Here is a 21,593-nt window from a genome sequence, read left to right as displayed (position 1 = left end):
TCAAGTGCAAATGGAACATTTACCAAATTAGACCATCATCTAGGACATAAAACAAATCTCAATAAATTTAGACGGACTCAACTCATACTAAACGTGTTTGCAGATTGCAGTGGAATGGAATTTGAAATCAATAACAAGAAGACCTTGAAAAATTTTCTCTTGGTATGGTAACTGAATAACTTCTAAGTAATCTATGGATCAAAGAAAAAAATCAAAAGAGAAACTATAAAGTATTTATCACAGCACAACTACACAACATATCAATCTGTGGTTTGCCTCTCAAAGCAGTATTTTGGTGGGGGAGGATTTATAGAACTCAACTGCCCGTATTAGAAAAGGAGAGGTTCAAATTAGTGTTCCTAGCTCTACATCAAAAAACTAAAAGAGAAGAATAGATTACAACCAAAGTAAGCAGAAGAAATGGAATAATAAGGTCAAAATGAAAATCTATAATATGGAAAAGCAATTGGTTTTTTTGAGAAGGTCAATAAAATTGATAAAACTCTAGCCATAGTGATCAGGAAAAACCAAAGAAGACACAAATTACCAATATCAGGAATGAGAAAGATGGCATCAGTACAGATTTCATAAATATTAAGATCCTAAGGAATGTTACGACCAACTTTTTGCCAATGAATTTGACAACATATCTGAAATGGACAAATCTTTGAAAGAAAAATCTTCCAATCTCAAGAGGAAATAGAGAACCCTGATAGACCTTTATCAACGTAATTGAAATTACAGTTAAGAAGAGAAAACTTGAAGTGTAATTGGCTTCACTAGTGAATCCTACCAAACTTTTAAAGGAAAACACAATGTCAATTCTCCTTGATATCTTCTAGAAAACTTTCCACCTCCTTTTATAAAACTGAATTTAACTGGATACCAAAACCAGACAAAGACATTACAAGAAAATTCCCTGCCAATATCCCTCTTGAACACAGATGCAGAGATGATAAACAACTACTCGCAAATCAAATCTAGCAATAATATATTAGTAGGATAATTTATTGTAACCAAGTGACATCTATCCTAGGAATGCAGTTACTTTTTATGTTAAAAAAGCAATCTGGAGCTAGGTTTGTAGTTCTGTGGTGGAGTGCTTGCCTAGCTGGTGCAAGGCCCTGGGTTTGACCCCCAGCCCACAGGAATAACAAAAATCATAATATCAAAGTCTGCCCAACTGTTAAAGGACATTTGTGAAAATTCTCACAGCTATTGCCACATTTATGGTGAAAGATGACTCTTTCTTGCTCAGATCATAAGACACTGACTGATGTCTGTTCTTATCACATCTACTCAACATTATAGTAGAGATTCTAACCAACACACCAGGCATGATCTCATCAATATAGAAAATTTAATTTGAATCTACAACTTTATACCAGTAAATTAGACATGACTGATGTGAATTAGAGCTGATGATTTTAGAGATCTGAAAACTGACTTAGAGGTTAGCTGTGGATTTAATATGGAGAATGTTGCCTTAATTTTAGAAGAAGGTAGGGCATGGTTTATAATGGTAAGTTGAATACTGAATTCAATCAGATAGATGAACATATTCTCCAAGTATTAGAGGATGGAAAGATGAACACCCATTCGCAAGCAGATGCCGTACTTCAGGTGGAAAATTATTGACTGTGGTAGTGAGTGAAGTGATCTCAAAGTATTATTAGGAAGCAGGGCTTATGGTGGGAGGTACTGATAAGGAAAGGCTCTAGAAAAAGTGTGCAAGAAAATGTTGGAGCATGTAGAACACTTTCCTTAATATAGGGGAGGTTCCATACAGTTCAGTGAAAGGGCTCTGTAATGATCAAGGTAGGGCTGCATTGGATATGAGAAGCATGAAGATACAGCAAAGAGCAAAGAAGGAGTAGATGGTTGTTGGTTGGGTCCTTGTGTTCATTGTAGTGAAAGAAGGAGGGCAAGATGTTAGAGAAACAAATTAATGATGGCGGGGGGATGGGGTGAGGGAGAGGCAGCAGAGAGTCAAGCAGCGGACCCACAGAAACTATTATGTGCTAGCATTCCAAATAGGCATTGCTGGCATGTTTGAACATACAACCCAGGCTCAGGGTTCTTTTTTGGGGAATACCTGGATGTATATGTAAGTGAAGAATAAAGGAGGTGGAAGGAAGATACTAAAATAAACAAAAAAGCATCAGTAGTGGAAACGGTAACTAGAAGAAATGAGAAGTCAGAAAGCCACACATGCCTGTGGATGATTGAGTGAGAGAGAAGGGAGGAGAATAGCCAGGGGAGCCTATAGGGAATGAGTCACAAGGCAAGGGATCTGGGGACTTGAGCATATAAAACCGAGTCACTGGAAATCTAAAATTAACAAGCTCAACATAAAAAGAAATAATGCCATTGAGAAATATTTGCATAAAACATTAAGATAACAATTTGTGGCTGTCCTACTTAGAGAATTCAATCACATTTACAGATATCATTGAGAATCTAATATAAATTATGTTTAGTCCACAAAGATAATTCATAAACAGAAAAAGTAGCAAAGAAATTGATGGATCAGGTTCAGCTTTACCAAAAAATTCATTTTTATGAGGGAATAAACAAAAAAGTTAGTTTTATACTTAAATTTACCAAAATTCATTTCTTTATGATAAGACCCAATGCTGAGAAGATAGTAGTGGCATTGATATGTACATGTACTACTGGTACCATTGTGACTGTTACTGTCCCTTTTCTTGGAAAACAATTATTCATATAAACCAAAAATTACCAAAATACTCATAGGCCTGGTCGTGATGCCAATAGCAATTTATTATAAACAAGGCATTTAAAAGAAACTATATCCAGAAGGCAATTCCTTGCAAAATTTTGTATGATAGTTAAAACTCAAAAGCAACCTCAGCGTCCTATAGCAAGGGACGTTATTAAATGAATTATGGTATCTCAATTGAAATGATTATAGATTAGAAAATGTATATATTTTTCTATTGAAGAAAGTGAAAAAATTAAACTTACATTTATTTTTTAAGTTAAGCCATGGAAAACTATGCTTTTGTACATAAACTGGAAATAACATGTAACATCACTATGTACTTTGTTAATGTGGCTGAATTATGTTGAGCTTTATTTTAAATTATTTCTTTATTTGATAATGTTTTGACGCTAAAAAGTCAATTAAAAATGAAATGTTGGAAGATTTTTGAAGAATTAAAAAGAGGATCTACCATAAGAGCTGGTTTCTTATGAAATGAAAACATATCGTAAGAAGGGCATGTTCATCCAATTTCAGCAAGGCAAGAGTGCCTGCCTTTTTTCCAGGAAGAAAGGGAATCCAAACTTTATTGGATCGTTAACTTCAGCATTCTTTCAGCTTTGACATAATTTTTAAAAGACACTTAAATTGTCAAAACTCAAAGGGCCAAGAAATCCTCCAGAGAGCAGGACGAGGTTAGTGGAGAGAGAGAAATTGGGCATCTTGCTCTTTGGTCTAAAAACAAAAGTGAATTCTGCCCGGAACAAATTTCTTGACTGTGTCTGCTTGAGGAATTTGTTGATAAGAGGGGTTGTTAAACTATGGATTACACAAATATTCACTTTTTTTTCCTTTTTAAACCAGAGGAATGGAATCTAAAGTCTCAGGATAATATAATGATATATCATGGAGAAGAACCTAGAGAAAACTGAACACTCTGAATTGAGAAAGGTTGAAAATATCTTTAGGGATATGTATTTCTGTACTTGAAAAATTGTCAAGTAGTATGTCATTCAGTTAAAATAGAAAAAGATCATGACGATTTGAAAGAAAAAGTTCATGAAAACTTGAATGAAGCATTTAAATAACTTTAGTATTAGCTGCAGATGTGTTAATAAGAGAAACAAAGTTAGAAAGTCAGATTTAGGTATCTGCTAACGGATGGTTTTCTAAATGCCAGTAGATTAAATTTTCTTTGTGACATTGAAATTGTATTTACAAGAATTTTGCTAGATTTTTATTCAAACATCACAAATATCAATGCAATGGCATAAATGATGCTCTTGGTCCAGAACAAGACTGCCAGATGTATAGACTGTCTTTCCTTCAGCAGTTCTTAGAGTGTCCAGGTTAAAAGCACATGCACCGTCGTGTATCTGCATGATTGTGTGCAGCCTTGGGGGTGGGGGTGAGGACAATTAAATTTGTAGGCCCAAGTAACACACTCATGTGTTCCACATGATGAATAAAAATAGACTAACTTTCCTCCCAAAACTAATTTTGTTACAATTCCAGGAATGCTCTTTCCCGCATGAAAAATTTCAAATCTATCTTCCCTCTATCACAGGTTTTGTTGGATTTAAGGACTGCAGAACAAAGTCCAAAAGATATGCAAAAAATCATTTCCCCAAAGAGTTACTAAGTCATATATTTATTAAAATTTGTGGGGTTAAATCTTAGGGGAGGTTTCAGTCTTACTAATGTAGCTTAGATAGGCCAGGAAAAAATGAGTGCGTTGCTTCGGCTTCAGCCATCAAGTTGTTTGAATGGAGCCTGGGGAGACCTACCCTTGAGGGCTTCAGCCAAATACTGGAGGCCATTGAGGATCAACTCAGTGGTTACTGTTATTTTCTCCTTCTTGCTGATTAAAAGTAATGCACTCCCAATTTTAAAGGAAACTTGCAGAGCTGATCTAATTCACTCATTTTGCAGATGAGGAATTCAAAGCCAAAGCAAGGGAAAAAATGTGGCTGGTGAGTCTTAGCACCATGACCAGCCCTCCTAGGCAGTGTCTTGTCCCAGTGACTCATCCAAGGACACTCAGCTCTGAAGAAGTAAGAGATGATAACACCAACATGGCTTCGTCAGTTAGACATTTTTTGTTCCTTCAGAGTTCCTATTTTTATTAATAATATCTATCAAAAAAGACAACCTAAATTCATACTGTCATTTCTATTGCATTATTAAGAAAGCAGTATCATGTAGACCTAAGAACACTTATTTGGACTTCTTGTGTTTAATTATTTATAAAAAGAGGAGGGTAAAGTATTGGGTTTAATAGGAATGTGTGCATTGCCAAGTCTACTCCACCAGTATTTAGGTTCAAAGTTGAACAAAATAGGAAGACTCTATCAACTTTGTGGTACTTGGAGGCCGTGCAATGGTGTAGCATTCTGTTGACAAGACCTGGGTTTGGGTTTTGAATATAGTACTTAGTACTCTTCACCAGGTTCTTAACTCCTCTGTGCTTTACTTTCTTCTTGACTTTAACTTTGGGATTGTTGTAACAGCTAAGTTAGCAAATAGATGTAAATCCTTAGCCTCGATCTTTAAATAATATTGAGATCCAGTGGTGTGCCAAGCACTAGCCTGGCATGTAGGATTCGCTGTACTTTTGCTTCTCCATGTGGATTCTTGCAGTCTAGTGGGCAAAATACATAATACAGGTATACTGATGTGTAGTTACAACTGTGAAAATTAGGTAGAAGCACTAAATGTTGGAGGAACATGGATTCAGGAAAATCAACCTAGTTTAAGGACACTAGAGAAGATTTCCCTTAGTCAAATAGCTAGTAAAAGGTAGAGCCCAAATTTGAACACAGATGTTTTTGCTCTAGAGCCTATGTTTTTATTCCTCAAAGAAATCCTTTGAGAAAGGTCTTTTGATTAAATGATTTTTGTATCTCTACTAAATATTAATTTCTCCTCTCTCCCTGACCTCATCCAACCCAGTGTACAGGAGTAAAATATAGTGTGCTGATTGCCTTTCTTGGTTGCCTTTCTAGTGAATTCAAAGTGTTGCCTTAAATTTTTATTTCTGTTTAATCTTTGCAAATGCAGCAGACGACTAATGTAAAAAAAACCTTTTTCTTTCATGAAAAAAAATGGCTCCTGATATTCATTACTAGCTCACGTTTTCAGTTGCCTTCTTTCAGAAATATTCAGTGTATATATGGACACTGTGTATTTGTATTGGCATATGCACATTTTTACGTTTCAACTGAATTGACTAACTTGAATGATAACAGTTAAGTTCTAAATATATTGTTAATTATAGAACTACATACTCTGAATATATTTTTATAATATAAATATTTTATTGCATGCATTAAAAATAATTTCCTTACACAAATGGATAATTATGAGTGTATTTTTAAGATTATACTAATATCTTATTTTCTAGACTGATTATTTAGACTTTGCCCTCTGAACATTAATTAATACAGCTGTACTATAAAAATAATATAGAGATGGCATTATGGAGGACTGGGTATACCTTTGTAGCCACACGTGTTCTGTTTGTGGAGAAAATGTTTATGAGTATTCTATAGAAACATTTCTATGCCTATAAATAACGTTTCTAGGTTACTTTGCTCAGTATGAACATTTGAGGATATTTTTGTTGTCAATTTATTATAAAGACTCCGCAAGGATTTAAAGACAATAACAGTAATATAATCTGCCAGTTGGATTAATAAATTTCCAAAATCGTATTTTGTGTATGGGTGCGGACATTACTGGAAGAATATTACTTCCCTTTGAGTGCCTGCATTTTGTCAGCTTTTAAGAATCAAAGCTGTTAAACATTGCTGGTGTGCGCCATAATTTTCTTTTCCAAAGTTGGGACCTGCCCTACTTCTTTGGAAAATCCATATTTGAGTTGTCCTGAACATGATCACTAATAGACTTTTTAACATTTGTAGAGGGCTTTTTGTTTCCAGGATTTCACAATCATTGCATTTTAATCCATATGACATCCATAAGGTAGACTGATACATTCAAGCATTCAAGTCTCCTGCAGTGGAATTTTGGTGCCAACAGAAGTATTATGATTGGCACCGGCTTTCCTGAATTTCCCAGAGGCCAGACAACTGGAGAGTCTTTCCTTCAGGCCTTGGGGTACATGCCAGTGCTACAGCCACATGGGACTGCCTCCTCATTCCTCCTGCTGCTTTACTAAGATTGAGGGACTTCATGCACCAGTAACCCTAATGCTGCACTGACCTCAAAGGAAGGATATGTTTTGGAAGATGCTTAGAGGATCCAATGAACATTTACTTTCTGTGCAGGAAATTTCAACTATTGATACCTCCATTAATTCAACAGAAGTACTTTTCAGTACTGGTAACTTTTACTTGATTAATAAATGAGCACCCAAATTTTCTTTCTTGTGAGTTTGAAATATGTTTAGGCAGGCTGAAATTCTGTGTACCTAATGATTAAATTATCAACAATTAAGCATCAATTAAAATATAATTCCAGAAGACATACTGTATGTTTATTGTGCACAGGGAACTGTAATAAACACAGTTCATGTGTAGTTTTATCCTGACCAAGCTAGAATTGAAACCTAGTTCTGTCTGCTTCCAAAGTCAGTTCTTTAACCATTGCATAACACTGCCTTTCATGCATGGCGATGGATAGTTTATCAATGTACTGTGACAACATGTGGCCAAGGAATGTGAAGGATAGGCTAGACTATGAAGGCACACGCTGATTTTCTATTTTTATAAAGCAAAGCAAATCCATGTAAAATAATTGTTCTTATTCACACCATACTTTTATGTATCTTTTCACCTTTCAGCCATAACTTGTTTTAATATTAATAAGTATTTGTGTGGTCTTCTTTATTGAAATTTCTTGGAAAGGAGTCTGTGTTTCATTCACCTAGTAATTCTTATAATTGTATGCATTAAGTAACTTTTAAAGGCATAAATGAAATGGATTCTCAGACACTACTGATAAATTAACTTTTAAAGTTTTGTGGGGTTTAAAACACACACACACACACACACACACACACACACACACACACACAGTACATGGCAAAACATTCAGATGAAAGAAAAGAATCTCCTTTCTATTGAAGGCTTTCAGATCCCCAGTGCTTCTGAGGGTCATTACTAGTTCAAGTTTTTTTGTGGCCCCCTTTCAAAAATATTTAGTGTACATATGGACATGTGTGTATTTGTATGGGTATATGCACATTCTTATGTTTCAACTGAATTGACTAACTTGAATGATAATAGTTAAGTCCTAAATATATTATTAATCAGAGGACTATATACTCTGAATATATTTTTGTAATATAAATTTTTATTGAATGCATTAAAAATGATTGCATTACTACAAATGTATAATTATGATTATACTTTTAAGAAACATATACATATGCATTATTAATCATATCCTTAAAACACTGATATGAATATGATATATTCTAATATAAGATGATTACAATATAAATACCTTAATCTCTAGAGTTACTGAGTTATATATGTGAAAAAACTGTTAAGACATTCATTTTAGTATTTAGATCCAAAGTCTGCTATCAACTTAATATTTTTTGAAGCTCCCTATACCTCCAAATGGCAATTGATAAATGTTGCCCAGTAGCATAATATATTAAATAACAAAGCATTATTTTGAAGTAAAGGGAATAGCATTATATTTTGTCATAATTAACAATGTTTTCAGAATTACAGAAGATAATATGAGGTTGTCATCTAATTTTAGAAATTATACGTTTCTAATGTTGGTATGATCTATCAAAAGTACATTCTGATCTGCCAAAAAAATAGAGAATTTGAGCATCTTGAGTATTTTAATGTAATATTTGCTAATTCTTATTTTTTTTAATTTTAGGTTTTAGTATAAAGGCAGTGCCATTTCAGAATGCCATCTTGAATGTGAAAGAACTTGGAGGTATGGCATTTAAAATCCTTTCTGTGTCTCAGTTTAACTTTACCAAAAAACTTGGTATCCATGTATTATATATTACTAAAACATGATAACTTATTCTAGGGGATTTATTTTTACCTTTTCTCTTGATAATATACATTCAAGAAATATTTCCTTCTCTTTTTACATAGGTTTTAAAATTTGTCAAAGATTTCCAAGAGATATAAATTTTGTTTTCTTTTCTATGAATTAAGGAACTACACTAATAGCTATTTATATATGCTCTACTTCTTGGCTTTACTTGTTGAAAACTGTTCTGTTCTTGAATGACACCTGAAAAGAATTTTAGTATAATCAAACTGCACAGGGCACAAATAAATAAATAAATGTGTGTGTGTGTGTGTGTGTGTGTGTGTGTGTGTTTTAGTTTGTATTTATGCTACTACTTTTGTTGTATTCAATCTTTTTAGAATGTATTTGTTCTGATAATAAATCTTTGCCAGTGGGTCTTTGCTGGCCAAGCACATTTATTGGGTAGGCTGTACCCCAAGGCATACATCACTCAGTCTTCCATTACACCCTCTGTCTGGCACATTTTGGTTGTGTTTTATGTCTGCCAGGGTCTTAACCCATGTAAATAGATTAACAAAGAAATCAGTCAATTCAGTGAACCTACTAAATTCTCTAATGGCACAGGAAAATGGTGAGCACTCTGTAGTTTAGTATAATATCAGTGAGTTTAATGGCTTAGAAAAAAGTTCTCTTCCATCTATTTAAAAGCGTGATCTTGACCTTACCCAGTTTGTTTCTTTCTTTCCTTCTTTCCTTCTTTCTTTCTTTCCTTTCTTTCCTTTCTTTTTTCCTTCCTTCCTTCTTTTCTTTTCTTTTCTTTTCTTTTCTTTTCTTTTCTTTTCTTTTCTTTTCTTTTCTTCTTTCTTTAATTTCCACTTCTCCTTTAAGGTCCTTCTAACTGTGACCTATTTTGTAGCCTGATGAAATTGAAATACTGACTTTATGTTGTTTTGGTAGTATTTGATACCTTCTTATTTTTATCTAATGAAATATTGACCTTTTCAGGTGTCTATTTTCAGAGCAGATTTGCCTCTGACAGTTTTACAGCTACATTTGGCTTTTATAGCATTAATCTTTAAAAGCAACTATGATCGAGAAATTCTGATTTTCCTTTAAAGATTTAGTTTTATTATAATTTTGACACCCCAAATCACATTACACAAGTGTTCTCATAGTAACATTTTTACATAAAATTTTAAGGTGCTGTTTATTAGGTTCAGTGTTTTAATACTACATTAGTTTCTGGCAGCTCTTTGCTCTTCAGTGACAATAATATCATTTAAAAATATTTTAGAGCTGGATAACATGTTGTAAAAATCCAGAGAATCAAAGTGTATATGGCTGGAGTATTCTGTTGACCTTAAGTTTGGCTAGTACTTAGTATATCTCACTAGGTTGGACATGAAACTTATTGAACACCTAGCAGCAGGAATAAAAAACTATTGGTTAATTGAGAAGTATTTGTTATATATGATGATTATTTGGATGAAATAAATAACAAATGTGTCTGAACAGTAAAATACAAACATTTAAAGAATTTATTTTAACTTTGGCTCTGTGCCACTGAAATTCAGTGCAATGGAAGATTGAATTGAAGGATTAGGGATATAAAACATGAGAATAGGTCTGTTCCCAATTTTAATTTTGTTGAAAGACCTGTGCCCTGATGAGTGTGGTGATGGAAATAACATGGGGCAGAATACTATAGGGTTTGATGGTAATGTTTCAGTTTGTACCTGTTCTGTAATGAGGTTCAGAGATGTAGGTAAAAGAGCTTCAGGGATTGGAGCCGATGTGTTAGTTCCAGGCTAATGATATGTGGGTTTTGTGCATATGTTAGTACTAAAGAGCACATTTCTAGGAAAAGTCCAGGTTATTTTCTTCCTCTCAACTTTAATAGCTGTCTTTTCAGTTGAGAGACTATCTCAAGGAAAAGGTAGCTTTCAGAGTAGCGAGTATCCTGTGTTCTATCCTCAGAGGTTCGCAAAAGAGGGAGTTGATTCAGAGATGGTTCCTGCACTAATTCATTTATCGAAATATTCTTTTTGTAATCAGTACTATCTATGTCTAACCCAAGAACACTTGAAAAGGTGGGTTAACACATGTAAAGAAAGGAAAGGAAGGTTAACATGTGTAAAGAAAGTATAGTTTTCCTAGGGTTTTAAGTGTATTATAGATACCAAGGGGATCATCCCCAATGTAAAGTTTGGGCATTTAGGAGAATTACGACTTATTAAAGTCAAGTTGTCTGGGCTGCTTGACTGAGAATTTTTAAATTCAAAAGGAAAGAGTTTAGTGTTTTAGGATTTGGTATGAAGATCTGAAGCTTATATTTACCATCACAGGGTTGCTTAGAAGGTAGGTTAGTTGGAGTTCAGTCCGATTGTCAATCTGGAGAAAAATTTTGAATTCAAGGGAGAAACTCAGGAAGATAGTGGGTAGAGGTAGGCAGGTAGGGAGAGCCAGTACAGTGATGGCATCTTACTGGGAATGCCAATAGTTGTCTTTATCCTTAACTCGGGATGGCATAGCCCCTGTTTCTCCCTGTGAATGTCCTTTCTTTGTTCTTATTGATAGTTCCAAGACTTCCTGTCATTCCCTTTTATAACCTGAAGTTAAATGTTTTATTTTTTCAAAATAGGAGCATAAAGTTCATGCCTTTTCCTATCTATTAAGAAGAACTGATAAGGGATGGAATAACTATGAGTCATGGAGTTAAATTTAATAACAGTCTATTTGGGGGGATCAGAGTGACAAACTATGAGTTTGCACACATATCTGATGTGTTTGTGTCCATGTATATATATTATGCATGTGTTAACTATATGTAGTGTATGTGCAGGTAGATTATAGGCTGTTATCAATTTTCTATTTTATGTGTTTCTCTTTTACCTAAAAATTCTTATTCACACCAATTTTCCTACTACTCACTCAGTCATTGTACCACAACGTGTACCACAGTCTAGCATGTACCCAGGAGCTGACAATAAAAGATCTAAAAGACAATTTGTCTTCAACAAATACAGGGAATTAGCAAAATTTTTGAAAATAATGAAACTAAGGGCTAAACACAGAAGTATAAGGTAAATGATGACACAGAGATAGTGCTGCCTAGTTGTATGATGGGCCCATTTCCTTTTTGCCGTTTTAGAAATAGCTTGCTTTCCTCATCTGGCCTGTCACCCCCTGCAATCTGCACTGATTATGCCTATCTTTATGTGAAATTAGAACTCTAAATTTTCTTCTGTTTTTCCCTTCCTTCCCTTTTTCTCCCTCAGCTTTTCTCACTTTATCTTTGTGACTTCATGCCCAGGGAGTAGGTGCTGTTATTATCTCACAGACAATGAGACACTGGGCACCAGGATGTGGACAGCTTGAATGACTTAACCAAGGCTACGTGGAGGGGGAGGTGGGGACTGGCCTGCGCAGAGGTGCTTAACCTGTGTACTACATGTGTAAAGCATTTTGCCCAGGGCCTGGCACAAGAGAAGGGCTCCCACACATCATCTGCTACTGCTTTTATCATTATTAGCTGCGTCATTTAAGGTCTTCAAGTGTTGGTATTTTTTTCATTAACACTATATTGATAAAACATCATATTGACAAAACATGAACACATTGCTCTCTCTCAAAAATTTATGGGACTTCGCCTCTGATTATTGCAGCTGCTCTTGTCATTTTTTTTTCCTGTCACTCTTTTACATATAGGTCAATCAGGTCAAACTCTTGTTCAGTTATGGCTCTCACTTTGGGTACTCTAGTCCTGCTTCCTTCCTTCAATTTCTTCAACACTCCCGACTAAATCACCTTCACTTGTACTTTCGAAACTATCCAGATCTGCTTACAACATTTCATTTTCATATTCTTTTTATAAATATGAAAATTGTATTCCTTAAAATATTTTGTATTCATTATGACTATGAAAATTGGTATTCATTTTTAAAATAAATATTAACAAATGTTTACTGAATCCATATTGAATGCCAGTCTCCGTTTTAGGATGTTGTGGTTATAGTGTAAGAACATGTACATCGTCCCTACATAAACCAGGCAGTAGGCACTAGGGAACCTCTTGTATTCTTTCTCTCTCTCCCTAATTAAAGCCCAATCCTAATTCCTGTAGGCTAGAAGAAATTCCTGGGTTAATGCTGTTATACCTGAAGGGATTTCCCAATACTGTCCAGCAAGGGTTTGCTGATCCTTTTGAAGAACATTCCATAGTCCTCACTAGGCTCTGTAAACTACTTTTTCCTGTATATTCTTTCATTTACATGGTTTTTATTCAAGTTCTAAATCCCTTCTTTTATTTAATTACTCTGCTTTTCTTGCTTTGAATTATTTTTATTTGTCTCGTTGTTGTGTAAGACTCCTAGCAGGGATCCTGCAGAGACAGATGGATTAATCTTTTAAAGAATTTTTTTTTCCTTCCCAGTGATTGTTTCCAAACCTAGTTTTTCTATATAATTCTGGGCATGCCCATCTTCCTGTATCTCTCTTTCCTTATCTGTGAAATGTAGCAATAATAATTGCTACATCCTATCATCCTTGTGAGGACAAAATTAGGTAATACAAGCCAGGTTCTTAGAGTTTACATGGCTTATAGCTAACATTATGCCAGATTTGCTTTCATTATAGTTACATTCTCACTACTCCCCCAACCAAAAACATTAAAATATAAAAGACAAAATTCAACAAAGCCTTTTCCCCTAAGGTCTCTAAAAAGAGCAGCATACATCACATATTGCTTTTTCTCTCTGTGGTCATACTTCAGATAAGGCATTCTTTTCCCACACTGTGGTTTACCTGGTTAAACTGAAAAGCCATTGGGAAGGGATTACATTGGAGACTTGTTTAGCCACCTAGCATAGTTTTGTGCTCCACATTAATGTGAATTGTTTTTGCCTCTTTCCACCTTACCACCTTTACTTCTGTTTTCAGATTTCACCTGAAAACATCTCTTTGCCTGCCAGAGCCTCTTCTTTTTATTTTTTAATATTTATTTTTTAGTTGTAGTTAGACACAGTACCTTTATTTATTTATTTTTATGTGGTGCGGAGGATCGAACCCAGGGCCTCGCACATGCTAGGTGAGCAACTTACCACTGAGCCACAATCCCAGCCCTTTCAGAGTTTCTTAATTGCTTTGGTCTTCTATTTGGCATTTGTGATTTAAGCACATTACTGAGGTGCATGAAGTGTCTGACATTTGGTTGAGTTTTAAGTAGTAGTCATCCGCAACACAGTTATATCGTAGCTCTGATAATTTTTCATCTTAGTAATTTGCAGTTCTTAAATCTACAAACATTGTTTTTTTTTTTTGCCATCTTGTTGTTGTTGTTTTTTTCTCTTTTTATTTTGAAATTTTAGAAGTGAATTGATGGAATCCAGAGATTAAAATTTCATTTCTTAACATGTTTGTTTTGTCATTTATTGATCAGGATCCAGACATTGCCATGTTCCCTAACTGGATTCTGGAACCATGATTGGCTTTGCCACATGACTTGTTTTCTTCCTCTAATATTCTAACAAGTTGTGTCTGAATTGTCTCTCTCTTCCCACCCCCAGCCACCATCCCCACCCAGTATACTCTTTGGCAGTCTTGTCTTCACAGTTGACATTAGGAAAGCTGAAAAGCAGTTAGCTGTCTTTTTTGTGCTTCAATATTCATTGCTGTTAGTTGTCAATCAAATGGAAAAGTTCATGAGGATTTTTTTTTTTTTGGCACTCTATTTTAATTTTTTGTTTTCCTCTTATGAAAGGACAACTTTTCCCCCGCTTCTTCTTCTTCTTTTTTTTTTTTTTTTAAAGAAGGCTGCAAGTACAGGGTGGAAAGTGCAAGTTATATTCCTTTACCCGTTTATTTCAGCCCATGCAATAGTAAGTGAATGATTTGGGGGGATTGTCGGCTCAGCCATTTTTTAAAGGTTGTTTCTTTCAGCAGCCAAGCTGTTATATGAAACAGATGTTGACTCTGTCCTGTTTCTTTGTTTGCCTGGAGGAACATGCCTCCTCATAGTGAAAGGTGCTGTTTGTTTGTATCCTGTTAGTTATCTTTAGGTGCCGTTAATCTGTCCAGGTTATTTGCATTTCTGAATTTCTCCAGAAACTATCCAGGGCAAACTTCTTGACAGGCAACCTAGGGCACTGCTGCCTGTTTCTTTTAATTTCTGCCTTCCTGTGCAGGCCATTTGATGTCTGTCACCAAAATAAAGCTTTCTTCCTTCAGAGACTTCTTTTATTAAGATTTAACTTTGGAAGAAAGCGTAACTCTCATTTTTATACACAACATTTCTCACAGTCCTGTGTATATTACGCTTCCCCTCCATAGCCCCACTGCCACTTCTTATGAAAAAAAATCTAGCTTAGTAATTCCAAATTTAATGTAATCCCTGACTCACAGAGTCATACTACACTTCAGAAATAGGGAAAGAATAAAGATCGTATACACCGATGAATTGGTTTTATATTAGAAAAGGCAAACAGTGTAGGCAGGTAGACTTGCTGGGCTTATTGTGGCCTGTCTTTGAGAAGACAAGTGGAGTTGTGGCAATTTCTTGCTGATATAGGAGAGAGCAGCTGGCCATTTGAAAGCTATTCTAAACATCTGCACACACGGGTGTCTGAGGAGGAGAGGGGCAAGAATCCATGTCCGAGGCAGAGGTGATGCCAGCACAGGAGTGAGGGCCCAGGAATACCTTAGGACTGTCCTGTGAGTACATCAGAGGCAGCTGTACATGAGGAAATGTAATATTCTTTATCTGTGTGTAACTTTCTAGAAGAAATGTATTTTAACAAAGAGAGTGGGGTCTTAAGACTCTCTGCCACTTTCTGCATTTGCACTTCCTATTGTTTCTTTATCTGTAAAATATAAGTTTTAATAAGTCACCTCTACTTATTTCCCAAGGGATTGGGTTGGAAGAGAATAGTTAAATTGCCTAAAGCTCCTCAAGAGAGATGCTTTAAGAATAGACAGTGGTATTTCCACTAATTCCCTTTTTATAGTTGTGGATCTAGTGTCATATGTAATATTGAATGATCGAAACTTCTTGATATAGTATTGTTTCCTTATCTAAGAAAAGAACCAGGCCTCTCTGGAATGGGAACAGCCAGTTAACTCCTGGCTCCCTGAGCTTGTACTTTCTCACTTAAGCTTAGGCTATACTAGGGGAAATGATATTGGTATTAAGCCAAGTCTCTTGGATGTGAGTTAAAAGGCCACAGCTATCTGAATTGGTTGAACAGGATCCCAGGGTGGTGGTGTTCAAGCGTTTTTTACACTTGCTAAGGGAAATCTGAGCCAAATAGTCAGCAGAGCCAAATAAATGAATCCAGGGGCCCAGAAGTCTGTTACTGGCTGATGTAGACCTGACCTTAATTTTTGTTTTCTTTTGGAAAAGTGCCCTAGGAAATTTTTAAAAACCTATCTTCCCAGTTGTAGTCTAGTATAGCACATAATTGTCTACTTCTGCCAATATGGTATACCTGGAGAATGTTCTAGTAGTTAGCTTCTTGGTCTTTTCGGCCCCCACCCCATGCCCACCCCCTGCCAATAGGGATCTCATGTGCTTCTGAAGGTTGCAGCTACACCACTGTTTCCTACTTAGGGGCAATCAGGTCATTTCACGTCTTCCAGCTCTTCAGAACTCACAGAACATCCGTGTTGGGGTCTCAGCTTAACTTCCTATCCCTCTCTGAAAGGTAGCAGAATACAACAGTTACTAGTATGGCATTATGTAAAAATGTGGATGTGTAACCAATGTGATTCTGCAATCTGTATTTGAAGCTAATGCATGAAATATGATATGTCAAGAGCTTTGTAAGGTTTTGAACAACCAATAAAAAAAAAAAGAAGAATTATACATTAAAAAAAAAAAAACTTCCTATCCCTCTCAAGGGAATAAGTATTTCTGTTTCTCCCAGGGGTTGCCATAATAGCAACTAATTTTCATTGTGTATTTGGTTTCATGTGGTGTTGCAGCAACAGCACTTGAAGTCAGAGACCAGTATTTTCCTCTAACAAAACAAGCCATGGGACATTGGACAAGGCACTTAACTTTTCCAAGGCTGCTTTCTTTTCTAGCAGCCGATGATGCTGGTAACATTTCTCCTGTTTGAGTACGACATAACTAGCTTATTTTTATCTTGAATTCACAGTGTCTCCTTCACTCTAGCCTCTGTAACTGTTAGAGCTGGCCTCTAATCACTGTGCAGAACTGAATCGCATTATTTGCTTTGTTTTCCTTTCATGTTAACTTCTTTAGTTATTTATTTTTGATTTAGACATTTAGGTAAGTCTTAATTTTTTTGTGTTGTGTGACGCAGGGCATACATTTATAAGGTAACATCACTGATGGCAACTTAACAAAGTTACTATCACTATGCTCTTTAAGAAGCATTACAGTTTGATGTGGTAAGTACTGTAACAGGATTAAGTACTAGATGCAATTAAGATCATATATAAAGAACAAAGGCTTCACAGAAGAAAAGAATCTAGGAAAAAGAACATACAGAACAAAAGTCATGGAGGGGTTACTGGGTTTGGTTTATGGATGGGAACAGTATAAGAAAGTTATAAAAGCATTGAAAAGTATACTATAATCTTTTTTCTATTTATTTATTTATTTGGTATGGAGGATTGATGCTTAACCCAGGGATGCTTAACCACTGAGCTCTTTTTATTTTTTGTGATGTGACAGGGTCTCACTAAGTTGCTTAGGACCTCACTAAGTTGCTAAGGTTAGCTTTGAACTTGGGATCCTTCTGCTTCAGCCTGGGATCACAGGCATGTGTGATATATACTTGGCAACACACCATAATCTTAAGGGTTCACTGTGTTATAGTTTAAGTTATATCAGTGATTCTAAGCTGGAGGGAAATTTGCCAAATGATGCCCCAAGATGCCAGACTAATGCTATGCAAAATGTTTACATTTTGTGAATACCAATTAATATGATGGGCTCTGAGGATATAATCCCTGCCACACATTTGCATGCATGTACATATGTGTACACATACACATGAGATCATCTTAAGTCCATTTCTTTGGATGTTTGAGTGGGAAAGTGTCATTGGCAATTAATGATTATGTAATTTTTCAGAAAATGTTGAACTTTACTAGACTCCTATCATTGGAATGGCAACTCAACAACCACGGAAAAAGGTAATATGTTTATAACAGTTCATCACCTACCAGACTAGGCTTTCAGACCTCAAATGGAATAAAATAGATTTGGATGTAATTGTTCAGGGGTTTTACAAATATGTTGGTTTTAACTTCCCAAGGTCTAAAGATTCCATTGACAATGTCTGATCATTTTATTCTTGAAAGTCACTGATATAGCATTACTGTGAGAAATAAAAACGAGGAATTTATTATATAATTAGTTATTTTTTAATACAAGTATGTAAAGTCCTAAAATTTAAGTAACTTACCTGATTGAAAATTAAAAGTTTTTAAAAAATGTATGTCTATTTTTTCTTTCTGGCTCAAACTCCATATGACCAAAAAAAAAAAGTATCAAAAACAAACTAATGAACATTAACAAATCTATAACAAAGACATATTTAATGTGAAATGAAGAAAGGAAAGCAAGACAAAGCTTGATATACAGACAATGGAAACATGAAATAGAAGGGGAATTCATCAGGATTATTAATCAAAGAGCTCATTGGAGTTATTAATTGGAGCTGTACATTTGGAGCTGTGCCTTTATTTTTCTTTTCTCCTTGGTTAAGTAGTGGATAGCAGCTGTGTTTACCCACAAACTAAATCCTTGAGTGTGGGTGCTAGACCCAGAGAGGTAGGGCAGTGTCTCAGTAATGTTCTGACTGCCAGGTGGGTTAGAAAGCCCACACACACAGGAGACAAGCCACTTGTCTGTCCCCATTAATCACTGGAAACAGGCAGGAGTAAACAAAAGAGCTGGCAAACAGAGATTCTCGAACAAAAGATGAACATATAATTATGATCCATCATGGTATGAACAAAATCAATACCACAGAGAAAGATACCGAATCAAAAATCGGGAGAAAAAGTATTCAAAGATTTAGAGGCAATAGAGTGATCAGAAGAAGACATTCAGAGAGATGGAGAAAGGTTTGGTATTCAAGAGAAAGATTGACAGAACTTAGGAATTTAAAATTTAACGTTAAAATTTTAAAGGAAAGTATTTGTTGACACAATTTAGGTGTGCATTAGTGAACATAAAGTCTGAGCTTGAGAATTTTTTTCAGAATGTCATGAAAAAGGAATCCTTTTGAAGTATGAGAAAGAATTTGAGAAACACGGGGGATAGTTAACAGAAGTTCCAGCATTCTTCTAATAAGAGCTCTAAAAGAAGAGAGAAGAGAACTAAAGACTTTTAAATTATCAAAGTAATAATAAGAAAAAAGCCTCAAATACTCAATAAAAGTATTAAAATTTATTGAGTTCTCTGAATGCCAAACATAATTAACAAGGAAAGTTCCATACATGAACATATTATGAAGAAAAAGAAATCATTAACTGTAATCACACTTGCTCTTCGCACTTTCAGACAGACACGCATGCACATGCACATGAACATTATTTCTAATTTCAACATGGGTGATGTAAGGTAAAGTGAAATTAGCATAAAAATACATTCTTCTCTTGCTTGAGTTACAGAGTGAAATTAATGAAAGGAAAATTGAAGTTTAAATGTGTGTCTTGAAGATAATTAAGGGTAAACATGACCACAATAAAAGTAGAGTGACATATTCATTAATGCATCTTTATGAACGTTTTGAAAAGTTACATATCAAACCTATATAATAAAATATCTTAGAGAATGCAGTGATACAACTACAGAAATACAGAGTATAATTAGAAATTATTTTGAAATCTTATACTCCAATAAAATAGAAGACATTGAAGGCATCAACAAATTTCTTAAGTCATACAATTTGCCCAGATTGAGTCAGGAAGATATACACAACTTAAAAAGACCAATATCAAGTGAGGAAATAGAATATGCCATCAGAAGCTTACCAACCAAGAAAAGCCCAGGACTGGATGGATACACAGCCGAGTTCTATAAGACCTTTAAAGAAGAACTAATACCAATACTCTTCAATTTATTTCAGGAAATAGGAAAAAGGTAGTACTTCAAACTCATTCTATGAGGCCAATATCACCCTGAACCCCAAACGGCAAAGACACATCAAAGAAAGAAAACTTCAGACCAATATCTCAAGTGAACATATATGCAAAAATTCTCAATAAAATTCTGGCAAATCGAATACAAAAACATATCAAAAAGATTGTGTACCATGATCAAGTGGGATTCATCCCAAGGATGCAAGGTTGGTTCAACATATGGAAATCAATAAAAATCCATTAAACATCAATAGACTTAAAGGTAAGAATCATATGATCATCTCAGTAGACACAGAAAAAACACTTTCCAAAATACAGCACCCCTTTATGTTGAAAACACTAGAAAAACTAGGGATAACAGGAACATATCACAACATCGTAAAGGCTATCTATGCTAAGCCTCAGGCCAATATCATTTTTAATGGAGAAAAATTGAAGGCATTCCCTCTAAAAACTGGAATAGGGATGCCCTCTTTCACCACTTCTATTCAACATAGTTCTTGAAACACTGGCCAGAGCAATTAGACAAAAGAAATTAAAGGGATATGTATAGAAAAAGAAGAACTTAAATTAGCACTATTTGCTGATGACATGATTTTATATCTAGAAGACCCAAAAAACTCCATCTTTGTTGAAAACTTCTAGAACTAGTAAATGAATTCAGCAAAGTAGCAGGATATAAAATCAACACCCATAAAACAAAGGCATTTCTGTATATCAATGACAAATCTTCTGAAAGGGAAATGAGGAAAACTACCCCATTCACAATAACCTAATATATATATGATACTTGGGAATCAACTTAATGAAAGAGGTGAAAGATCTATACAATGTAAACTATAGAACCCTAAAGAAAGAAATCAAAGAAGACCTTAGAAGATGGCAAGATGTATCTTGTTCTTGGATAGGCAGAGTTAATATCAAAATGACCATATTACCAAAAGCACTATACAGGTTTTATGCAATTTTGTTCAAAATCCCAATGGCATTCCTCATAGAAATAGAAAAGGCAATCATGAAATTCACCTGGAAAAATAAGAGACCCAGAATAGCTAAAGCAATCCTTAGCAGGAAGAGTAAAGCAGGTGGCCTCGCTATACCAGACCTTAAACTATACTACAGAGCAATAGTAACAAAAACAGCATGATGTTGGCACCAAAATACACTAGTAGACGAATGGTACAGAATAGAGGACACAGAGACTAACCCACAAAATTACAATTGTAGACAAAGGTGCCAAAAACATGCAATGGAGAAAAGATAGCATCTTCAACAAATGGTGCTGGGAAAACTGGAAATTTGCAACAAAATGAAATTAAACCCCTATCTCTCACCATGTACAAAACTTAACTCAAAATGGATCAAGGACCTAGGAATTAAACCAGAGACTCTGCATCTAATAGAAGAAAAAGTAGGCCCTAATCTTCATCATGTGGGATTAGGCCACAACTTCCTTAATAAAACTCCTATAGCACAAGAATTAAAACCAAGAATCAATAAATGGGATGCAATCAAACTAAAAAGTTTCTTCTCAGCAAAAGAAACAATCTGTGAGGTGAACAGAGAGCCTACATCCTGGGAGCAAATTTTTACCCCTCACACATCAGATAGAGCACTAATCTCTAAGATATATAAAGAACTCAATAAGCTAAGCACCAAAAAAACCAAATAACCCAATCAACAAATGGGCCAAGGACCTGAACAGACACTTCTCAGAGGAGGATATACAATCAGTCAACAAATATATGAAAAAATGCTCATCATCTCTAGCAATTAGAGA

At 35.1% G+C, this 21,593-nt stretch overlaps 1 protein-coding gene across 3 annotated transcripts in view; it reads left to right on the top strand.

Moving 5' to 3' along the window:
• LOC308631880 (ADP-ribosylation factor-like protein 15) overlaps positions 1–21,593 on the top strand; it is a 194,964-nt gene that overhangs the window by 106,910 nt on the left and 66,461 nt on the right. For all 3 annotated transcript variants that reach the window (XM_081263422.1, XM_081263421.1, XM_081263420.1), the window contains exon 3: positions 8,591–8,650. In XM_081263422.1, coding sequence (XP_081119548.1) covers positions 8,591–8,650 — 60 coding nt within the window. The remainder of the gene's footprint in view (positions 1–8,590; positions 8,651–21,593) is intronic.

The sequence above is a fragment of the Spermophilus citellus genome, assembly GCF_964194105.1.
Source record: "Spermophilus citellus genome assembly, chromosome: 12".
Taxonomy (NCBI): Eukaryota; Metazoa; Chordata; class Mammalia; order Rodentia; family Sciuridae; genus Spermophilus; species Spermophilus citellus.
The sequence above is the reverse complement of the archived record's forward strand: the minus strand, read 5'-3'. Positions and strand labels throughout refer to the sequence as shown.